At 30.5% G+C, this 23,768-nt stretch overlaps 2 protein-coding genes across 3 annotated transcripts; one reads left to right on the top strand and one right to left on the bottom strand.

Annotated features, from left to right (window-relative positions):
• The first annotated feature begins 484 nt into the window (after positions 1-484).
• Positions 485-14,995, top strand: LOC126743704 (uncharacterized). Its single transcript, XM_050450917.1, has 6 exons — positions 485-615; positions 673-790; positions 9,989-10,198; positions 10,253-10,355; positions 10,415-10,633; positions 14,736-14,995. Exons 1-6 carry the CDS (start codon positions 603-605, stop codon positions 14,877-14,879), a joined length of 807 nt encoding a protein of 268 aa, XP_050306874.1. The 5' UTR covers positions 485-602; the 3' UTR covers positions 14,880-14,995.
• Positions 14,996-15,001: 6 nt separating this feature from the next.
• LOC126743703 (cubilin) lies at positions 15,002-22,863 on the bottom strand. Of its 2 annotated transcripts, none has more exons than XM_050450915.1 (9): positions 22,257-22,863; positions 19,434-19,875; positions 18,965-19,381; positions 16,361-16,500; positions 16,031-16,308; positions 15,533-15,641; positions 15,377-15,475; positions 15,277-15,324; positions 15,002-15,106 (listed from the first exon to the last, which is right to left on the bottom strand). In XM_050450915.1, the coding sequence occupies exons 1-9, from the start codon at positions 22,708-22,710 to the stop codon at positions 15,081-15,083; spliced, it is 2,013 nt and encodes a 670-aa protein (XP_050306872.1). In that variant the 5' UTR covers positions 22,711-22,863; the 3' UTR covers positions 15,002-15,080. The 2 variants fall into 2 exon arrangements, with proteins under 2 accessions (XP_050306872.1, XP_050306873.1); XM_050450916.1 differs by having other exon boundaries at positions 15,380-15,475.
• Positions 22,864-23,768: the final 905 nt, after the last annotated feature.

Genomic DNA, 23,768 nt, shown 5'->3' with positions numbered 1-23,768 from the left:
TTTAATGCTTTACGAAATGCAAAAAAAAAAGGGATGGATTTAATTTCCAATGGCAGATGATTGTGCATTTTTTTTGCATTATATAATATGGAACTTTTGACCAACTCTGAATGTGGGGTAGGCAGGTATATATCATGTTCCGTGTTTCTAGGTGGATAACTATGGGAAGGCCTATCAGATGCTGAACCGTGTTTGCGTATTAGACAAACGGACTCAAATATGAATAATGATGGAAGAGTTAATATTTGAAATTTTTTGAAGAAATGCTATTTTTTTTACATTTCTTATACCTCAATTTTTTTTAATAAATTTGTAAAAACCACGATATATGGCCCAATATATCACCTTCAGACGTTAATTAATCATAATAAATTATGTATCATTTCTTATCATTTTTTTTTGATATTCAATACGTGCGCGTTAATAAAGTAACATTACTTGATAAAAAAATTTAAACATACATAACTCCTTATATTGTCTGAGGATTAACTTGTGCTCGAAAAAAAACTAATAAATCACTAAAGATTAAGAAGAACATCCTTCGATAAACGTTCCATTCATGCTTACGTCGGATTTTAAAAACGGAATTTCAGTACAAAAAAATGGCCGTCACCGGTAAATTTTAATAAATTCCAATGGAAATAAGAGAAATTTAAAAAATCTTTTTTTTAGCCGCTAGTATATTGCATGACATTATTGTATTTGTGCAAACTTTAATTCATGTACAAAATGGCGTACATCAGCTTTGGGACTCGAGGAGCTTTAACCTTAGCCAGTATGAAGGCATGGAGTAAGTATTTATTAGTGTATAATTGTATTTATTTATTTAAATAATTTAATTTTTTTTTAATTAAAATATTTAGTAGGCATTTTAAAAATAGCAAAATCAATAAATAAACATCATGGGTTAGACTTTTAGTAAATGGATATAATATGTGCTTTTAAAAACACTTAAAGAATAATTTAATTTTAAGTTATCGAATAGGAACACTCCTAAATTAACCATATAAGTAGAGACTTTTATTTTTAAATTAATATTTTTCGGTATTATGTGACAGTTTAATTATGTATCATTTTCTTAACGTTTTTGCCTTTTTTATAGGACTATTTTCCTCATATGCACAAGTTATCATTATGTTGTAGGTTATGTGATTAATACTTGCACTCAGATGGGTTTTATATTTTTTATATTTAATAATTTAAACAGGTATATCTTTTTTTCCTCATTATAGACATTAAAATCATTTTATAATTCATAGTAAGTCATATCCTAAATTTAAAAATATTTTTGTGTAGTGGTTTTCTTCATTATAGACAAAAATTATTTTTATTTCTTGGTAGTTGATAATATATGTGTTTCAGATAATATATTAATTCAAAAAATGCAGAAAGATTTTTTTTTTCGTTTTTTCGGACTTTAATATGGAAAATTTTATTTTTCTTATATAGTTTTCCATCTTGTGAATGTAAAATAACATTCTTATATTTATGATTTAAATTTCATTAGTTTTAAAGGAATTTTTAAAAAAATTATTGAAAAGTCAACGATGTTCTGAATTATATGAACGTAATATATTTTAATAAACATAATTTTTAAATTCTTGAATGAAAAATTATAATTTTTATATATTGTTAATGATACTACATTTTCAGATGAGATGTTAAAAAATAGGATGTCCCGAATAAAATTTTTCCTTTTTTTTTTTGATTCCCACTTCATTATATCATTATAAATAATATAAATACAATTTTATCATAAATCAAATATTTCTTTTCCAGGCAGTTGAGGTACAATGAAAAGTTACTGTTTCAATAATCCACTGCCTAAAAAAAACCATTTCCAGACAGTTAGGTCAGCATAATATATTTACTGTCAAGTTTTCAATTGCCTGGAAGAAATCGGTTTTTTCTTCCAGGCAGTTGAAGTGCAGCAACCAAGTTTCTGCCTGAGGTTTCAACTGCCTGGAAGTAATTAAATATTTATTTTCCAGGCAGTTGAAGCTTAGTATGAGGTTATTTAGTCCAGGCAGTTACTGTCAACACTTCTTTTAGACTTTAACTGCTTGGAAATAATCAGCGTTAGCAGTGAGTGGTTTTTATTTTAAAAAATTAAACAGCTTTAAGAAGAAGACTCTAATTTCCTGGAATAAAAAATACTTCCAAGTAGTTGAGGTTCAAAAACAATCTTACAACATAGACAGTTAGTTATATACAGTTAGTAATATTTTTACTGTGAAGTTTTCAATTGCCTTGAAGAAATCAGCTTTTTTAATCTCATGCTGAGTCTCAATTGCCTAGAAAATAAATATTTAATTTCTTCCAGGCAGTTGAAGCCTCAGGCAAAAACTTCGTTGGTGCACTTCCAATGCCTGAAAAAAATCAGCTTTTTCTTCCAGGCAGTAGAAGTACAGCAACCAAATTACTGCCTGAAGTTTCAACTGCCTGGAAGAAATTAAATATTTATTTTCCAGATAGTTGAGGCTTAACATGAGATTCTTTATTTCAGGCAGTTACTATCAACACTTTTGTTTTAGACTCTTATTGTCTAAATTCCAAGCAGTTGAGGTACAAAGGAACTGTTTCAGTACAAAACGACCATTTCCAGGCAGTTATAGGTTAGCTTAAAATCTTCACTGTCAAGTCTTCAATTGCTTAAATAAGAGTGATCTCAATAAGTTAGTGTCAACATTTCTTTTAGACTTTAATTGCTTGAAATAATCAGCGTTAGCAGTGAGTGGTTTCTGTTCAAAAAAAATAAAAAAGCCTTAAGTAGAAGACTTTAATTTCCTGGAATAAAAAATACTTTCAAGCAGTTGAGGTTCAAAAACAACGTTACAATCTAGACAGTTAGTTATAAGTGAGCATAATATTTTTACTGTTAAGTCTTCAATTGCCTGGAAGAAATAAGCTTTTTCTTTCAGGCAGTTGAACTGCACCAACCAAGTTTCTGTCTGAGGTTTTAACTACCTGGAAGAAATCAAATATTTATTTTCCAAGCAGTTAAAGCTTAGCATGAGGTTCTTTATTCCAGGCAGTTCCTCTAATTGTCTATAAAAAAAATTCCAAGCAGTTGAGTTACAAGACCAATGATACTGTTTCAGTATTCGACTGCTTGAAATAAATCATTTCCAGGCAGTTATAGGTTAGCATAAGATCGGTACCATCAAGTCTTTAATTGCCTGAAAAAGAGTGATCTCAATGAGTTACTGTCAGCATTTCTTTCAGACTTTAATTGCCTAGAAAAAAATACTTTCAAGCATTTGAGATATAACAATCAAGTTAATACTTTATTGGAAAAAGACAATTTCCAGGTAATTGTGAGTTAGTGTAAGTTCTTTATTGTAACGTCTTTAATTTAATGGAATAAATCAGTTTTTTCTTCCAGGCAGTTGAAGTGCATCAAAATTTATCAAGTAAGGAAATGGAAGTAATCAAATATTTATTTTCCAAGCAGTTGAGGCTCAGCATGCGGTTTTTTATTTCAGGCAGTTACTGTCAACATTTCTTTTAGACTCTAATTGTCTATTAAAAAAAATTCCACGCAGTTGAGTTACAAAATTACTGTTCTAGTATTAGACTGCTTGAAAAAAATTATTTCAAGTATTTAGAATACAAAAACAAAGGTATTAATTTAGTATTCAACAGCCTGAAAAAAACCAATTTTCAGGCAGTTATAAGTGAGCATAAGATCTTTACTGTGGCCACTTTAATTTAATAGAAGAATTTAGTTTTTGCTTCTAGGCAGTTAAAGATTGCTTCTCAAAAAGAGGCTTTGACTGCCTATAAGAATATACTCTATTTAATATTGTACATACAGCAGTAAATATTAAATATAGCACCAACTAGTGACATAGTAGTGAATTCTATATTCTACTAATTTATTCACACAATTTATCGACTTGAATATAGTTTGAAAAAGTGACAAGACCAGATGGTTTTTTTCAGCATTTGACCAATTTATTCCCATAATACCACAATCTAAAAATCAAAAAAAATATAATTCTATTGATGTTATTTTCTATTAAATCAGTGGTTCTATTCCAAAACTTGCCTTGTCCACATTACGTCAAATTTCACCATTGGCGAAAAACCTCTTATACGAGCAAGTAATGTAGTGTAATAATTACAGTTGTAATTGAAGCGTTTACATATATTTCTTTAATTACATTTCGACAAAAATTAATACAATAAAATGGACAAATATTGACATGAAAAAATACAGCGTTGTTTTATTTTTAAAAAAATTATTAGGTAATTATTTAAGAAACTCTCCATCGATTCTTTTTTCACACAACTCATTGACTTTAATCTTCATCCATCCATTCCCCTTTGAATAAATTATATTCTTTAGATTGCTGTTACACTGTTCTTCTTCTTTACCTGTTATTTTTTTTACGCCATATTTTTCAACCATAATTCTTTTGCTTTGGAAATAATTTTCTTGAATGGTCAGATTTTGTAATTCATTTTCTAAAATATCAAAAACTTCGGTCTTTACAATAATGTACATCAAAACATTATGATTTTTAATAAAATATTTTAATAGCGTCCTTCTTTTGCGTTAGAACTTATTTGATCGCGATCGACTTTCTGGAAGAATGGCTTGTTTTACTCTTGTATTTGAGATTAAAATTGTCTTGTTTAGTATTTGTTTTTTTATGGAGTAAAATAATTTATAAAACTTAATCACTCATTAATATTTAATGTATAGACATCAGATGCTGTAGACATCATAATCTAAATTTTTCTGTCTGAGGTTTTAACTGCCTGGAAGTAATCAAATATTTATTTTTCAGACAGTTAAGGTACAATAAAATGTTACTGTTTCAATAATCAACTGCCTAAACAAACCATTTCCAGTCTGTTATAGGTCAGCAAAATATCTTTACTGTCAAGTCTTGAATTGCCTGGAACATATCTGTTTTTTCTTCCAGGCAATTGTGTGCACCAACCAAGTTACTGCCTGAGGTTTTAACTACCTGGAAGTAATTAAATATTTATTTTCCAGGCAGTTGAGGCTTAGCATAAGGTTCTTTATTCCAGGCAGTTCCTCTAATTGTCTATAAAAAAAATTCCAAGCAGTTGAGTTACAAGACCAATGATACTGTTTCAGTATTCGACTGCTTGAAATAAATCATTTCCAGGCAGTTATAGGTTAGCATAAGATCGGTACCATCAAGTCTTTAATTGCCTGAAAAAGAGTGATCTCAATGAGTTACTGTCAGCATTTCTTTCAGACTTTAATTGCCTAGAAAAAAATACTTTCAAGCATTTGAGATATAACAATCAAGTTAATACTTTATTGGAAAAAGACAATTTCCAGGTAATTGTGAGTTAGTGTAAGTTCTTTATTGTAACGTCTTTAATTTAATGGAATAAATCAGTTTTTTCTTCCAGGCAGTTGAAGTGCATCAAAATTTATCAAGTAAGGAAATGGAAGTAATCAAATATTTATTTTCCAAGCAGTTGAGGCTCAGCATGCGGTTTTTTATTTCAGGCAGTTACTGTCAACATTTCTTTTAGACTCTAATTGTCTATTAAAAAAAATTCCACGCAGTTGAGTTACAAAATTACTGTTCTAGTATTAGACTGCTTGAAAAAAATTATTTCAAGTATTTAGAATACAAAAACAAAGGTATTAATTTAGTATTCAACAGCCTGAAAAAAACCAATTTTCAGGCAGTTATAAGTGAGCATAAGATCTTTACTGTGGCCACTTTAATTTAATAGAAGGATTTAGTTTTTGCTTCTAGGCAGTTAAAGATTGCTTCTCAAAAAGAGGCTTTGACTGCCTATAAGAATATACTCTATTTATTACTGTACATACAGCAGTAAATAGACACAGTAGAAATTAAATATAGCATCAACTAGTGACATAGTAGCGAATTCTATAGTCTACTAATTTATTCACACAATTTATCGACTTGAATATGGTTTGAAAAAGTGACAAGACCAGATGGTTTTTTTCAGCATTTGACCAATTTATTCCCATAATACCACAAGCTAAATATCTAAAAAATATAATTCTATTATGGTTCTATTCCAATACTTGCCTTGTCCACACTACGTCAAATTTCACCATTGGCGAAAAACCTCTTATACGAGCAAGTAATGTAGTGTAATAATTACAGTTGTAATTGAAGCGTTTACATATATTTCTTTAATTACATTTTGACAAAAATTAATACAATAAAATGGACAAATATTGACATGAAAAAATACAGCGTTGTTTTATTTTTAAAAAAAATATTAGGTAATTATTTAAGAAACTCTCCATCGATTCTTTTTTCACACAACTCATTGACTTTAATCTTCATCCATCCATTCCCCTTTGAATAAATTATATTCTTTAGATTGCTGTTACACTGTTCTTCTTCTTTACCTGTTATTTTTTTTACACCATAATTCTTTTGCTTTGGAAATAATTTTCTTAAATGGTCAGATATTGTAATTCATTTTCTAAAATATCAAAAACTTCGGTCTTTACAATAATGTACATCAAAACATTGTGATTTTTAATAAAATATTTTAATAGCATCCTTCTTTTGCGTTAGAACTTATTTGATCGCGATCGACTTTCTGGAAGAATGGCTTGTTTTACTCTTGTATTTGAGGTTAAAATTGTCTTGTTCAGTATTTGTTTTTTTATGGAGTAAAATAATTTATAAAACTTAATCACTCATTAATATTTAATGTATAGACATCAGATGCTGTAGACATCATAATCTAAATTTTTCTGTCTGAGGTTTTAACTGCCTGGAAGTAATCAAATATTTATTTTTCAGACAGTTAAGGTACAATAAAATGTTACTGTTTCAATAATCAACTGCCTAAACAAACCATTTCCAGTCTGTTATAGGTCAGCAAAATATCTTTACTGTCAAGTCTTGAATTGCCTGGAACATATCTGTTTTTTCTTCCAGGCAATTGTGTGCACCAACCAAGTTACTGCCTGAGGTTTTAACTACCTGGAAGTAATTAAATATTTATTTTCCAGGCAGTTGAGGCTTAGCATAAGGTTCTTTATTCCAGGCAGTTCCTCTAATTGTCTATAAAAAAAATTCCAAGCAGTTGAGTTACAAGACCAATGATACTGTTTCAGTATTCGACTTCTTAAAATAAACCATTTCCAGGCAGTTATAGGTTAGCATAAGATCGGTACCATCAAGTCTTTAATTGCCTGAAAAAGAATGATCTCAATGAGTTGCTGCTAACATTTCTCTCAGATTTTAATTGCCTAGAAAAAAAATACTTCCAAGCATTTGAGGTACAAAAATAAAGTTAATAATTTATTGAAAAAAAAAAACATTTTCCAGGCAATTATAAGTTAGTGCAAGATCTTTATTGTCACGTCTTTAATTTGATGGAAGAAATCAGTTTTTCCTTCCAGGCAGTTGAAGTGCACAGCCTTAAGAAGGAGACTTTATATTTCTGAAATAAAAAATTCTTTTAAGCAATTGAGGTTCAAAAACAATGTTACAACCCAGACAGTTAGTTACTACTGATCATAATATCTTTACTGTCAAGCCTACTAATTATATATCATGATGTATATTGACCAGGTACATTGTTTTTGTACAGTTTTGCATGTATTTATTTTATTTGTAAATTTATTTTTATTATTTTGTGTGTTTTCTTTTGTTTTGTTGTTATATGTTTTTTTTTATTAGCTTTGTCTACCTAATTTTGTAACTTTTTCATAGTAAAGCATATGATTGATTGATTGTCTTCAATTGCCTGGAAGAAATCAGCTTTTTTAACCTTATGCTAAGCCTCAATTGCCTAGAAAATAAATATTTAATTTCTTCCAGGCAGTTGAAGCCTCGGGCATTAACTTCGTTGGTGCACTTCCAATGCCTGGAAAAAAATCAGCTTTTTCTTCCAGGCAGTAGAAGTGCAGCAACCAAGTTAATGCCTGAGGTTTCAACTGCCTGGAAGTAATCAAATATTTATTTTCCAAGCAATTAAGGCTCAGCATGAGGTTCTTTATTCCAGGCAGTTACTGTCAACATTTCTTTTAGACTCTAATTATCTATAAAAAAAAATCCATGCAGTTGAGTTACAAAATTACTGTTTTAGTATTAGACTGCTTTAAACAAATTATTTTCAGGCAGTTATAGGTTAGCATAAGATCTTTAATATCAAGTCTTTAATTGCCTGAAAAAAAACAAAGGTACTATAACTTAGTATTTAACAGCCTGAAAAAAAAAACAATTTCCAGGCACTTATAAGTGAGAATAAGATCTTTACTGTGGCCACTTTAATTTAATAGAAGAATTCAGTTTTTGCTTCTAGGCAGTTAAAAATTGCTTCTCAAAAAAAGGCTTTGACTGCCTATAAGAAAATACTCTATTTAATATTGTACATACAGCAGTAAATAGACACAGTAAATATTAAATATAGCATCAACTAGTGACATAGTAGTGAATTCTATAGTCTACTAATTTATTCACACAATTTATCGACTTGAATATAGTTTGAAAAAGTGACAAGACCAGATGGTTTTTTCAGCATTTGACCAATTTATTCCCATAATACCACAATCTAAATATCTAAAAAAATATAATTCTATTGATGTTATTTTCTATTAAATCAGTGGTTCTATTCCAAAACTTGCCTTGTCCACATTACGTCAAATTTCACCATTGGCGAAAAACCTCTTATACGAGCAAGTAATGTAGTGTAATAATTACAGTTGTAATTGAAGCGTTTACATATATTTCTTTAATTACATTTCGACAAAAATTAATACAATAAAATATTGACATGAAAAAATACAGCGTTGTTTTATTTTTTAAAAAATTATTAGATAATTATTTAAGAAACTCTCCATCGATTCTTTTTTCACACAACTCATTGACTTTAATCTTCATCCATCCATTCCCCTTTGAATAAATTATATTCTTTAGATTGCTGTTACACTGTTCTTCTTCTTTACCTGTTATTTTTTTTACACCATAATTCTTTTGCTTTGGAAATAATTTTCTTAAATGGTCAGATTTTGTAATTCATTTTCTAAAATATCAAAAACTTCGGTCTTTACAATAATGTACATCAAAACATTATGATTTTTAATAAAATATTTTAATAGCCTCCTTCTTTTGCGCTATAACTTATTTGAGCGCGATCGACTTTCTGGAAGAATGGCTTGTTTTACTCTTGTATTTGAGGTTAAAATTGTCTTGTTCAGTCTCTGTTTTTTAAGGAGTAAGATAATTTATAAAACTTAATCACCTATTTTAGTCCGTTTAATGTATAGACATCAGATGCTGGAGATATCATAATCTTAATTTCTTAAAAAAAAAAATTAAAAAAAAATTAGATGCAATGGAACCTCTCAAATGCCCAAGCAATCGTCGATTTTAAATAAATTAAAACGTCGAAAAATAAGCAGAAACTAATATTTTGCCCATAAAGTCATGTTTTGAGTCATGTTTTGTGTAATGATAAAATAATATTTTTGTACCATAGTTTTCCCACTATTATAGTCGATAAACATCATTTATCACTAACTTAATGATACTTGACAAATTGAATAGTTATCATATCAAAACATGTGTAATAAAGTCAATTTCTATCGTATTTTGTTGCGATCTTTAGTGACACTTGAGTTGAGTTATCATGTAAAAAAAAAATATTTTTAAAACATTTTTAGGAAATTTTTCTATTTGTACCGCATTTCATTAGCCAGCCATATAACAAATTATTAAATTCCATTTAATTTATACCAACATCAGACACTAAAAACGCTTGATGTCTAATTTAACCAATTCATTCAAATATAATCTTTCCTGTTGTTTCACCGTGTCAGGAATATAAAAAAAATAAACCAATTTAATCAAATAACCCCCTATAAATAAATTAGAATCGATTAAAGTTTTACTCATTATTTTAAACTGAATTAAATATGCTAACCCACTGTGAACCAACGATTTCCAATACAACATTTCCCTATTTATTTAATACCAAATAACGTACAATTTTTCAGAGGTTTCTTAACGATTGAAAACCCTACAATGTCCCTTACGATGGGTCCCTTCGAGGTGTTTTCTTTTGCCAAAGTTGTCGAAGACGATAATGGCGATTTTCAGGCGTGCATCGATAACGTCACCTTTCCTCAATTCAATTTCACGTTTAATTATGAAGCCGACGTTGGGATAAATGACGAGATACCGTTTTATGGGAAAGGGACATATGAGTAAGTAGACACTGTTATCAAAAAAAAACTTATTTGAAAAATACGCGTATTTAGAGGTAAAATGACTGACGTGCAAACAACGTTTTGCTGGTTACTTGCCTCTACGGCAGACGAGATTCTGGATTTTGATATTAGGGTCATATTTAGGCATCAGCCGGTAAGTTGTCAAGGTTTTGAAAAAAAAAATAATTAAGAAGAACAATTATTTTTTTTCAGAGTTTTTTGACAGGAGTGTTTTTCAATAATGAAATTGATGGAGCGGTGGCCAACTTGTTAACCTTAGCCAAAAGGTTGCTTGCAATGTGGAACAATTATGAAACTGAGTGTGCCAGCGTATGCTTGCTAAATCCAGTTTTTTATTTTATGACGAATATTTTGATTTATGATAAGGATAAGAGTGCGGAGCTCACTTTTGAGGAGTGCAGTTGTATTCATGTAAGTTGGAGCCGAGAAGGATTTTCTAAATTAAAGAATGATGATTTAAGTGGTTTAAAAAAATTATGCTTTAACATTCTTAAAGCAAAAGATGTCTGCTTGTTATATGGAGAGATAGGGCTGTTTTAAGAAAGCATTAAATTGACGCAAATAATAACGCATTTAATTTTCTTTTAAAACGAAAAAATAAAAATGCCTCTTAGGCAGTTAAAATAAGTAACAAGAGTAGCTAGATTTATTTTTTTAACTACTAAAGGAAAAAATATTTATTCTTACAGGCATTTTCATTTCCTTCGACTCAGTTTCCTTAAAAATTCCCACTAAACAACTAAATTATTTCATATACATTTTGTCTGCCCTGTCACTGTCTATAAAACGGACATAACTTGTTCTTATTTTTTTAATTATCTTGAAATAGTAATTATGTCTCTTACATGCAGGCAAAGATCTCTCTTTAGCTTATTAATGACTTATGGCAATTTTCAGATTTTCTAATTAGTTTTCTCCATTTAAAAATTTTTAAAAAGCAATTTTCCGGAAAAGTAAAATTACTTTAACTGTCACAAAAAAATTATAAGAAATTAAAGAGTGAAAATAATTTTTAGATTTCTTGTTTATATAGTCATTTATTTAATTAGAGCGTCGTTTATCTATTTAATTAATAAGAACGTGACTAAGGGGGCTATTTGTATCTATTCCTGAGGATCTTTTGCCATTGAACTGGTCTCAATTATTGTTGGTAACAATAAAGCTGGCATAGAAATGTATTTGCTATATCCATGTTACTTGCTCTCCTTTCATTCCATTATAATTTTTAATTAAAGTTAAATAAATAATAAGAATGAGATTTGAGTATACTTGTGATACATATTTTTTCTCTTTACCCTTTATGATTTTTACTACATTTAAGTTTTCCTTGTTATTATATAGGGCAGTTCTATGAGCCTCTACTTATTTTAATACGAACTCCTACTTTTTCTACTTTTCCTAGGCATTAGTGTCAAGTGGTACCTGTCCAATTTATGGCAGATACCTAAATGATACTCGTCATATGTAGTGAGCTAAATTACGTATAAGAAATGCAATTTTAAGTCGATTACGACAGTAATAGAGTATTTTGATTTTGAACGAACTTAGAAAAATAACTTTTTGACTTTCAGAGCAAAGAAATTTAAGGTTATATGAGAAAAGTATAGATACAAAGACTATACATTTTTCACATCATCACCTATAATTTTATTAAAAAGGATTTTTTTTAGGTAATTATTTTCTGCAAAAAAAACCTTTTTTATTAATTCTACCCTTACCCCCCACCCACCCCACACAACTGACCAGTAAGAAATTGTTTACAAAAATCATTGTTTTCCAAAATAATAGGCACGAATAACAGCTGATTTTATCGTTAAAATATAATCTAATAACACAGTTTGTTTATTTAAATTTGATTTAATATTATATGTATGTTTTTAATTTAATTTAATTTAATTTAATATGTATGTTAATAAATGTTTAATACAAAAACAGTGCTATTGGAATGGATATTATGAACAAAAAGCGGTGACTTTTCAAAATAATTTCTTACTGGGCAAATGTTTGGGGTGGGTGGGGGGTTTAAGGGTTGTTTGATAAAAAACAATGTTTTTGCAGAAAATTTATATGCAATATATAAATTTTGTATATAAATATTTAATATAAAAACAGCATTATTATACTGGATAATATGGACGAAAAACAAATGAATTTTCAGAATTTCATCAAATATTTGACATATAGTAATCGAGTATAGAAACTAGATATGTAAATCCCGTATCAATTGTTTAAATACCGAAATTTTCACCCTTTTGTAAACAGAATCGTATATGATATGCGTATATTCTACAGTTTAATAAATATACCTTGATTGACAAATATACCAAAAATTCACTAAAAAATCGTTGAATAAATTTATATTTAACAATGATATTAAATGATGTGTTGCTTGGGATATTTTTGTTGTCCTTGACATTATATTAAACACTTTATAGAACGAACTAATTTAGTTTTCGCACGTTATCGGGACTCGTCGGATAAAAATGCCTATAACTTTGATTCTATTTGGGGTAGAAAAATGACGTTTACCTTTTTATAATTTAGAAACACAGGGCAAAAACTTGGTAGTTTATAAATTTTCATTTATTATTTTTTTGTTTAGCACAAGGACGCCTTCAAAGTCAAAACAAATTTCTTGCCTAATTTTTTCAATAGGAATTCGATACAGGTCGCAACGGAAAATTTTACGGATCGATTAGGGTTTACGTGAGACAGTGCGGTATAGTTTTTAGTTATTCTCAACATACGGGAAGTATTTTTTTTAACGGCCAAACATTCAGGCATGCGTGATTTTCTAGCCCCTCTTACGGTTAAACGGTAACTTTGCGGAAATAATTACTTACAGAAGATACATATATGCGCCTTATCAAAGATAATTATACTAACGAATAGTTTACTATTATTTTCTTTGGCCTTATTAAGAACAACAATTTTTATTAAGGGTTTATTACAAAAAAATGTTTTTTTTAGGAGAAAAATTAAAAAAAACTTAAAAAATTTATTTTTTTAGTTTTTTCTGTGTAAAATTTTTACGGTGCAAAATATTTAAAAAAATCATTTTAATTAATTAAACCTGCATCCTTTGCGAATAAAACGGTATATTTTGTTCAACGCTATCATTCATACAGTGTGAGCACTGTTTAGTTAAAAAACACCCTTTTTCACACTTTTTTTTTCTACATTTAATAACTTTTTAATGGCGTCACTTAGAGCCAAATGACTTATGGGCGGTTTATAGTCTGTGATAAGGAGAATATTTTCCAATATTATTCGTACTTCTAGGTAAAACCGTTTTTGATGCATGAATTTTTGAACATTTTTTCTTTTTGAAAATTAATTGTGCTCACTCCGTATGTCGTAGATGAACCAAAACCAATCGATCCAATGCTCCATTCATCTTACTATAAAATACTAAAACTAAATTTTTTTGCTATTTTTGCAAGTACCCTAAAAGCAATTTTTTTGCAAAAAAGTCCCAATAACCAAAAAATCACCCTGAATACATAAATCTTAAAGAAACCCATGGCCGCGTCTCCATGGCAACAAAAACGGCAAAAAAAGACCCTTTTTATAATCGAAATTTACCTACTAAAACTGATTGAGATTGGGCCGAAATTGATATTAATCTGTTCCCGAAGCTTTCTACTATTTTTCCATGTACAAATTATAAGGTAAAAACCTTTTTTTATACTCTAAAACATCGTCTAAAAATGGTCAATTTTGACGTCTATGGCTAATTTTAATGGCGGTTTTGACAACATGGCGTCATAATGGATGAATCGGCTCGGACTTGCTTCCTAATTTCATTCATAGAATCCTTAAAATAGCTGAAAACTTTCATTAATTGATATAGAAATATTCAAGAAATTCCGGGCAATCCGAATGTATGCATATCTTTTATCAAATCGTCTTATTTTAGCCGTGATAATTCGGCAAAGTTTTGACGTTTTAAGAATTTACCGTGCGTTATTATAATATTCATGCGACACAGTGGTCTATACAAGGCATTTTGCTAGATAAAAATTACGATACAGTGGGTACTAATGATAAAAAAAAATCTTATCGGGATTTAATGAATTATCATTTTATGTGGAATTATTTTTTTTTTTTTACTTTTTTTTATTCACCCGATTTGAATGAAATTTGGTATTTAGGATAAAATTAATGATTGAAGTTTTGAAATATTCTGCATAAGTGTTTACGTCAAGTGCTGGACTCATGTCATGTATTAACATTATTAAGAAAAACTAGTCAATTTTCTAATTTACCAGACCTTGTATATTCGTCATTTTTTTTTAGCCAGTTATAAAAAAATATATATAATATTTTATTATTCCTTCAATTATACAACAAACATCATTGTCGGTCAGATTATTCACGTTTCTTCGGTAATAAAACCAACTTTATTACATCCCTAAGAAGAAATTTCAAATAAAATTACAGGCATTTTTGACGCAGTCCATCCTTATTCTAAGAGACACAAAATTTCATATTAATTTTAATTTATTTTTAGCAAATAATTCAAAACTCCCATGACATATTTGGACCACACCGAGAAGTAAATCTTCAAAACATTTTTAATTATGCACTAATTTTGTTTGAAGACGCTTTAAATGGTGGATTACAGCTGAACCAATTGGAAAGTATATTACCTTAGATAATAATTATTACATTTATATAATTAAATCGAATATTATTATTTATTTTTTTTGTATCTTAGTTAGTTAATTAGATAATAGGAATTTCCGGATGATTAGGTTTGATAAAATCAGATAAGGCTTCCAATAAATTTTTCTTTAATTTTACATATATGTATATCACAATAATTTTATAAGCTCTTAATAACTAAATTTTTTGCTTATTGAGTTCTGTTCTTGCCCATATCTGAAATAACAATAATTATTAAAATTAGTAAAAAGTCCAACTTCAAAGTCAAACTTTAAAAAGTTGTGAGTAATTCTGCCTTTAAATATAAATAACATTTAATTAAAAAAAATAAATGTATGATAAAATTATCCCCATATGTAATTATTTTATTTTTTATTCAGACATACCTGGATCAAGTTGTGCTGTAAGCCTTACAGGATCTGGAATAGAATAACCTACAAAAAAAAATTATATCTAGACTATTAAGGAAAATTCGCGATAACTCACCACAATTGGAAATTTGCCTTCCTTGAATCAAAAATGCCCCCTTATAAAGTTGACTTCCACTATATAAAAGTGTAATGGTATCAACTATATCTAGAGACACTAAAAACAATAATTAATATAAATTTAATTACAAAAAACAATAATTAGACCTCTTACAAGATTGTCCTGTACGTTCTCCACACAAATTTATTCCATTTATTCCGACTCTACCAATGGGGCAAGGTAAATTAAAATGTTGCAGGTAAAAATCGATTTTGCAAACGTCCTAAAGAAGAAATTAATAATAATTTTCGATATTGCCTTAACTCTGTTATTTCGTAAAAGATCAGAAGACTTAATTAACTAAATGTACTTCGGTGCCAATAATAATTCGAGCAGCAGGGGCGAATAATGGGAAATAATTAACCCAAATTCCAAAAGTTAATTAATTGGGTTCGAATGTGCAAGAAACAGACTTTTTTGTACGTGAATTAAGAATTTTTTTAAACCGTAAAATTATAATATATAACAGTAGTTTTCATCTAAAATGTTGCAAACGTAGAATAACCAAATCCTAAGTTCTGAAACAGTTTTGCTTTTAAACTGTAAAAAAAATCTAAAATCATCAATACTCTCTGCTATTTCTTTGTTTTTCTCTCATTTCAAAAAACTCACCCCACTACTCTTCTTCACCTCCCACCGACAAACTCTTCCCAATTCCTGGCTGTTAATAACGAATACGTCATCCGAAATAACCCTGTGACAATCGAGGTTAGGTTTTCCCAACGGAAAACATCTGTCTGGCCTAATAATCGAATTTTCCTCATCGGGTATATTGTGACAACGCACTTGATGATAGAGCGCGGAAAAACCTTTTCCGCAGTAATTACCGTCAGATATAAACGTGATATCCTCGAAAGCCTCCTGTTGCTGTCCTTTTCGACTAATTAAAACTGAAATATTGCGTTAGAGTTTTGGGATTTATTTACGTTTTTTAAAGTTTACTTTGCTTGTTTGTTAAGTAGGTGCCGCAGTAACGGTCGTTGTTTATGAGCAAGTAGTCCTTTAAACAGTCAACGCTGCTTTCTAGTTGGAAGTTTTCGAAGTAAAGTTCGATTTTGCAAAATCCTGGTGTAAAGTGGAATCTGGAAATGAGGCAAAGCTTAGGTGAATTTAATAAACGTGTGTAAGTCATGAATTTTTTTATGAACCTCCAATTTTCCCGAAAATCTTGGTTTCTATTGATTGAATTAGGAGATGTGTAGAGAGCAAATTTGTAGTCTGAATCATGCTCTGCAAGAATGGTCTTTAGCACTTTCTATGTAAACCCAACCATTTTTGAGAAATTGGCACCTAAATATTTCTCAAGGCCAAGCTCATCTTCGCTAGTCAACTGATCACGAATGTCCAATTATCTCACTTCCTATTGTTCAAATAAGAAAAATGTAAAAGGGCAAAGTTGGTAAGAAGATTGTGCTTTATCAAAAACCTAAAAGTGGTTTTCATGTAAATCCAAGAGTTTTTAAGATATCTCTATTAATAGCGCTTCTCAGCCAATAAGGAAGTTGAACTCATTAGTCACCATCAACTTTGTAAGAAATCTGGACTTCTGCTGGACAAATCAAAAATGTATAAAGGAAAAAGTTGAAGCCTGTGCTAAGTCCTACAAGAATGATACTTAGAACTTTTGATGTAAACTTAACCGTTTTCGAGAAATTCGCACTTGAATATTTCTCAAGGCCAAGCTCATCTTCACTAGTCAACTGATCACTAATTTCCAAATATCTCACTTCCTATTGGTCAAATGAGAAAAATCTAAGAGGGTAAAGTTGTTAAGAAGAGCTTTATCAAAAACATTTAAGTAGTTTTCATGCAAATCCAAGATTCTTTAAGGTATCTCTATTAATAGAATTTCTCAGCCGATGAGGAAGTTCAGCTCACTATGATCTTTTCTAAGAAATCTCGATTTCTATTAGTCGAATCGAAAAATCTATAGAGTACAAAGTTAAAGCTCGTGCTACGACCTACAAAAATGGTCCCTAGAATTTTTTATGTAAACTTAACCGTTTTTGAGAAATCTGCACGTCAATATTTCTCAAGGCTAAGCTCATCTTCGCTAGTCACCTGATCACGAATATCCAATTATCTCACTTCCTATTGGTCAAATGAGAAAAATCTAAGAGGGTAAAGTTGTTAAGAAGAGTGCGCTTTATCAAAAAGCTATAAGTAGTTTTCATGTGAATCCAAGAATTCTTCATTAATAGGCTTCTCAGCCTATGAGGACAAGCTGATGTTCATTGGTGAATCTCAGACAAATCTTCAAATATCTCCATTTCTATTAGAAATATATCATCTGTATTCTCCAAGATAACACAAAACGAAAGTAAAACCTCTAAGTCACAGTCTAAATAAATGTATATAATTTTATACGTTACGCGTGTTTCGCTCCTATAGGAGCATCATCAGGTCAACAATATTGACCGTATAAAAAAAAACGTTAAGTGGGGAACGATATTTAACTTTTAATTTATTTTTAGGTCTGATAAAGCTCCGACAGGAGCGAAACACGTGTAGCATATAAGATTTTATTTAGAGATCATGACTTGGAGTTTTTACCTTGGTTTTGTCCATTTCCATCGGTTAAATGAAGAAATGTGTAGAGGGCAAATTTGTAGCCTGAATCATGCCCAACAAGAATGTTCCTTAGGACTTTCTATGAAAACTTAACCGTTTTCGAGAAATTTGCACGTCAATATTTCTGAAGGCCAAGCTCATCTTCGTGGGTCAACTGATCACTAATTTCCAAATATCTCAGTTCCTATTGGTCAAATAGAAAAAATCTAAGAGGGCAAAGTTGTTAAGAAGAGTGTGCTTTATCAAAAATCTTTAAGTAGTTTTCATCCAAATCCTAGATTTAACAAGGTATCTTTATTAATATGATTTCTCGGCCGATGAGGAAGTTCAGCTCACTATGATCAACACAGATTTTCTAAGAAATCTCGATTTCTATTAGTCAAATCGAAAAATCTGTAGAGTGCAAAGTTGATGTTCGTGCTAGGACCTACATGAATGGTCCCTAGAATTTTTTACGTAAACCTAACCATTTTCGAGAAATCTGCACGTCAATATTTCTCAAGGCCAAGCTCAATTTCGCTAGTCACCTGATCACTAATTTTCAAATATCTCACTTCCTATTGGTCAAACAAGAAAAATCTAAGAGGGTAAAGTTGTTAAGAAGAGTGTGCTTTATCAAAAACTTTTAAGTAATTTTCATGTATATCTAAGAGTTCTTAAGATATCTCTAATAATAACGCTTATCAGCCATTAAGGAAGTTCAACTCACTGCTCAACACAAACTTTCTAAAGAATCTCGATTTCCATTGATTCCATTGATCAAAAAATTTGTAGAGTGAAAAGTTGAAGCTTTTGCAAAGAATGACTTTAATGACTTTTCATGTCAAGGCAGCCATTTTTGAGACATCTGGACCTCAATGTCAACTAATCTCCCCTAAAGACAAATCTCACATTTCTTTTGATTTATTCTGCCCTTGTTTCATCTTCCTATAAACTTGTTCCTTGCTTAAACTAAATAACCAATAATTCCCTTACCTATAACATACATTCCGATTTACAGGATATCCCAGTGGATATCCAGGACTGCTAAACCTTCCAGATAACGAATTCAATATCAAACAGTCTGGACTCTCCACACTGCTTGAAACTTTACACGTGGAATACAAGTTTGTCCCAAAGCTTCTTTGAAGCACCTCTAGTTGTTCCCGGTTCCAACTGAAGCATTCCTGAAGATTCCTGGAGTGGTTTTCTATAGTAGATAAGTCAATTGAATCGATTTCTTCTTTATCATCTCCAGTCCAAGAGATATCTTGATCATCTTCAGGGCCAAAAAAGTAAAAATATTTTTGAATATTGTAGTTGTTTTCTCTGCTTGGTATATGGAGGCTTTTTTCATTTAAAAGCTTTAATTGCTGAATGTCCGCTTGCCTTGTCCACCTTCTTTGGTTGTATCTGAAACAAACAAAAATTGAAGCTTTCGTCTTGTTGCTAGAGCACGTCTTACCTATTTCCTTCATACAACTTTTGACACTCGTCCTGCATAAATTCCAAAACAAAACCTGCTTCCCCCGACACTTTCGATCCCTCATTAACGAACCTCACCAACTTCGAATCGCTTACCCCAAACTCTGTGGTAAGCCTAAGGTCTGATTTGCATCCACTTATTCGCTTACCATCAATTTCTACGAAACTAGAATTTCGTGCCACATCAAGGTTGAAATAGAGCACATTAATACGAAGTCTACAGACAGAAGGGCTGGATTTTTTAACAATAAAACTGCAATCTGTAGGGTTGGTTGTTGAGTACGGGAAATTCGGGCTTACCAAGTGGAATATTTTGTTTGAAAATGTGTTTTTTTGGCAGCAGGGTGGTAGCGGGGGTGGTAAGTAGGTTCTGGTTGGTTTTGTCGGTTGGATTGTTGTTTGGTCATCTGTGTTATCGGTAACTGGAACAAAAGGGATGTTTATTAATAGAAATTGATGTAGATTTAGAATTAAAGGATCCTAAGTCGCAAATAGTTTAACATTTTTAATAAGTTGTCAAATGAGGGAGAAGTTTTTCAGTTATCAGTCGTTTAAGAGAGTTTTGCCTAAAAAAGCGACAGAGCTGTTGCTTTGGGGAAAAGTGATATTTATCAAAAAACTACTTAACAAACATTAATAAAATAAACACTAGAGCATTAAGAAGACCTTATGCTGTTAGCTCTATTTAGTGTTTGAGAAAAAATAAATATTAAGATATCAGTCTTTGAAGACCACGTTGCTCAAAAAAGATGTTTTATCACAGAACTGTGGTCTTAAGAAAAATTGATATTTCTCGAAAACCACTTAACATACACTAATAAAATAAACACTAGAGCATTAAAAAGGCATTATGCTATAACTTTTGTTTAGTGTTTGAGACAAATCAAATTAGAGTTTTTAAGATATTAGTATTTAAAAGCCATGTTTGTCAAAAGAGATGTTTTGTCACAGAACTGTTACCTCGAGAAAAAGTGGCATTTCTCAAAAACTACTGGACACTCATTCATAAAATAAACACTAGAGCATTAAGATAACATTATTCTGTTATTTTTATTTAGTGTTTATAAAAAAATAAATAAGAGTTTTTAAGATATCAGTATTTGAAAGCCATGTTGTTCAAAAAAAATATTTTGTCACTGAACTATTGCATCGACAAAAATTGACGTTTCTCGAAAACTACTTGTCATACACTAATAAAATAAACACTAGAACATTGAAAAGACATTATGCTATAACTTTTACTTAGTCCTTGAGACAAATCAAATTATAGTTTTTAAGATATCAAAATTTAAAAGCCATGTTGTTCAAAAGAGATGTTTTGTCACAAAACTGTTGCCTCGACAAAAAGTGACGTTTCTCAAAAACCACTTGACATACACTAATAAAATAAACACTAGAGCATTAAAAAGACCTTATGCTATTAGTTTGATTTAGTGTTTGAAAAAAAATAAATAGGAGTTTCTAAGATATCAGTCGTTGAAGACATGTTGTTCAAAATAAATTTTTTTGTCACAAAGCTGTTGTCTTAAGAAAAATTGATAATTCTCGAAAACTACTTGACAAACATTAACAAAATAAACACTAGAGCCTTAAGAAGACCTTATGCTGCTATCCTTATTTAGTGTTCGAGACAACTAAGATAAGAGTTTTTAAAATGTGGGTCTTTAAAGATCACGTATTTCAAAAAAATGTTTTGTCACAGAACGGTTGCCTCGAGAAAAAGTGACATTTTTCGAAAACCACTTGACATACACTAATAAACTAAACACTAGAGCATTAAGAAGACCTTATGCTATTAGTTTGATTTAGTGTTTGAAAAAAAATAAATAGAAGTTTATAAGATATCAGTCTTTGAAGACATGTTGTTTAAAAAAAAATTTTTGGTCACAAAACTGTTGTCTTAAGAAAAATTGATAATTCTCGAAAACTACTTGACATACATTAACAAAATAAACACTAAAGCCTTAAGAAGACCTTATGCTGCTATCCTTATTTAGTGTTCGAGACAACTAAGATAAGAGTTTTTAAAATGTGGGTCCTTAAAACCACGTTTTTCAAAAAGGATGTTTGGTCACTGAACTGTTGCCTCGACAAACAGTGACATTTTTCGAAAACCACTTGACATACACTAATAAACTAAACACTAGAGCATTAAGAAGACCTTATGCTATTAGCCTGATTTAGTGTTTGAAAAAAAATAAATAGGAGTTTCTAAGATATCAGTCGTTGAAGACATGTTGTTCAAAAAAAATTTTTTTGTCACAAAGCTGTTGTCTTAAGAAAAATTGATAATTCTCGAAAACTACTTGACATACATTAACAAGATAAACACTAGAGCCTTAAGAAGACCTTATGCTGCTATCCTTATTTAGTGTTCGAGACAACTAAGATAAGAGTTTTTAAAATGTGGGTCTTTAAAGACCACGTTTTTCAAAAAAGTTGTTTTGTCACTGAACTGTTGTCTCGATAAAAAGTGACATTTCTCAAAAACCACTTGACGTACACTAATAAAATAAACACTACAGGATTAAGAAGACAATATGCTATAAGCTTTATTCAGCTTTTGAGACAAATCAAATAAGATATTGTGATCATCAGTGTTTATTCATCAGTATTTCAGGAGTCTGTTATCCACTAAAGAAGTTTTATCACAGAATTGCACTCGTTAGCTTCTAAGACAAATAAGTTAGATGTTACGAGACTTTAAAGAAGTTCTTGTCTATTTTCACGTTTACTGATGAGTAATATATTACCCAACTTTTGATTAAAATAATTTTTTTTCAAATTGTACATCTCTACTTACCATAACTAAAACCACTTGTCGCGGTGTCTTCATCTCCACACAGATCCACCCTCGTCACCAACAATCGAAACCCCCCGTGGCCCGTCGTTTCGCTTTCAGCCACGAATTTCACTTTCAAAAGGCCCCTTTCGCCCCGGTACCTTTTAAAGCCCTTTTTAATGCCGCATAGGGCGTCTTGGCTTCCAATTTCCAGTCTGTCCGTAACGCATCCCGCCGATTTGAATATGTCAAAATCCAAAAATTCGATTACGAACTCGTTATTGGTGCAATTTTCCGGCCCTTTTAGCAGATAGAAACAGGGCGGGGCTTTCGGATACGACAACGGATAATTCGGGCTGGTAATCAGGAACGTTTTTTCCAAAAATACTTGACCGCATTGCGGATCTTCTTCCGTGACAGTTTCGGCCTTGTAGGAAATTAAAAAAAATAAGAAAAACGAACTTTTGCGAAACATGACGGCGAACTGACTGAACTGAAATCAGCGATGATCTTTACTCTCTTTCAATCCCAAAAGGAAGTTAATATTTGATGTGTGAATAAGATTAGGAACAACGCCTTGTAGAAGTGAAGACCGTGACGCGACTGTTTATTCTAATGTATTGTTTGACCGCCAATAATAATTTTTTGTTAAATAAATGAGCCTTTTCAGGTTTATTTTTAAGTGGAGTGCGGAATCACGTAATTGTATAATAACATTCGTTGTGCAATTGTCTTAATGGGTTTTACTCGTCCGGTATGGATGTCAGTCTACATTTGAATATTTTCCCATGTGTTTTCACTACTTAAGGGCTTAACATAAATGACTAAAGAAGTCGAATTAAAAAAGTAAAATATATTTAGGGTTCTCGCTAATTTGTAAAAAGGTCGATATAATAAAAACATTCCATGTCTTTATTTTAGTGCCTGAGGAAGTTCGAATGAAACCGGCGAAACGTCGTAAAAAAAAAGTAATCCCTAGACTAGTAAAGAAAAAAAAGTACACTCGCTCGATAAATTTTTACATCGATAGTATGATGACCCACTAGTAACTTTTTTTTACAAACCCTTAGTTTGTTTATTCATACACAAATCACATACGAAATCCTCCAAGTTACTCTGATAATTCAGTAGTAATTTTTCTACAAACTCCTACATATTTTTACTACGCACTCCTACTTTCTTTTCCGGAGCGTGTTATTTTTAAAGACACAATCACCGACTCATAGTTATTTTAATAGATACTCCTACTTATAAATTTTAGACTCATTCCATCCGACAAAGCACAACGAAACCCTATATATTTTATTATAGTAAGTAGTAAAGGATAGAATATATTGAGAGGACCTTGTACCATTTGAAAATTTGCACTAAAACTATATATAGATTTTTTACTAATTATTGCATACTGTAACAGTTCTTAAGAGATCACAGATTTTTCTATGAAATAACAAAGTCTTAGGAAATATAGGAAATAGGCCCACCATATCCCCTCTTACCCTCCTCACACTCTGTTAGTGCTTGGCTTAAAATTAT

Source organism: Anthonomus grandis, chromosome 13 (assembly GCF_022605725.1).
Source record: "Anthonomus grandis grandis chromosome 13, icAntGran1.3, whole genome shotgun sequence".
Classification (NCBI taxonomy): Eukaryota; Metazoa; Arthropoda; class Insecta; order Coleoptera; family Curculionidae; genus Anthonomus; species Anthonomus grandis.
This window is presented reverse-complemented; position numbering and strand designations above follow the sequence as displayed.

Coding starts and splice junctions, on each gene's coding strand:
- LOC126743704 (XM_050450917.1), top strand. Junction 10,199..10,252: donor TATGGGAAAGGGACATATGA/GTAAGTAGACAC, acceptor ACGCGTATTTAG/AGGTAAAATGACTGACGTGC. Junction 10,634..14,735: donor AGGAGTGCAGTTGTATTCAT/GTAAGTTGGAGC, acceptor ATTTATTTTTAG/CAAATAATTCAAAACTCCCA.
- LOC126743703 (XM_050450915.1), bottom strand. CDS start 22,710: ATGTTTCGCAAAAGTTCGTTTTTCTTATTTTTTTTAATTTCCTACAAG. Junction 16,309..16,360: donor CTACTTAACAAACAAGCAAA/GTAAACTTTAAA, acceptor GCAATATTTCAG/TTTTAATTAGTCGAAAAGGA. Junction 15,642..16,030: donor AGGTGAAGAAGAGTAGTGGG/GTGAGTTTTTTG, acceptor TTTCTTCTTTAG/GACGTTTGCAAAATCGATTT.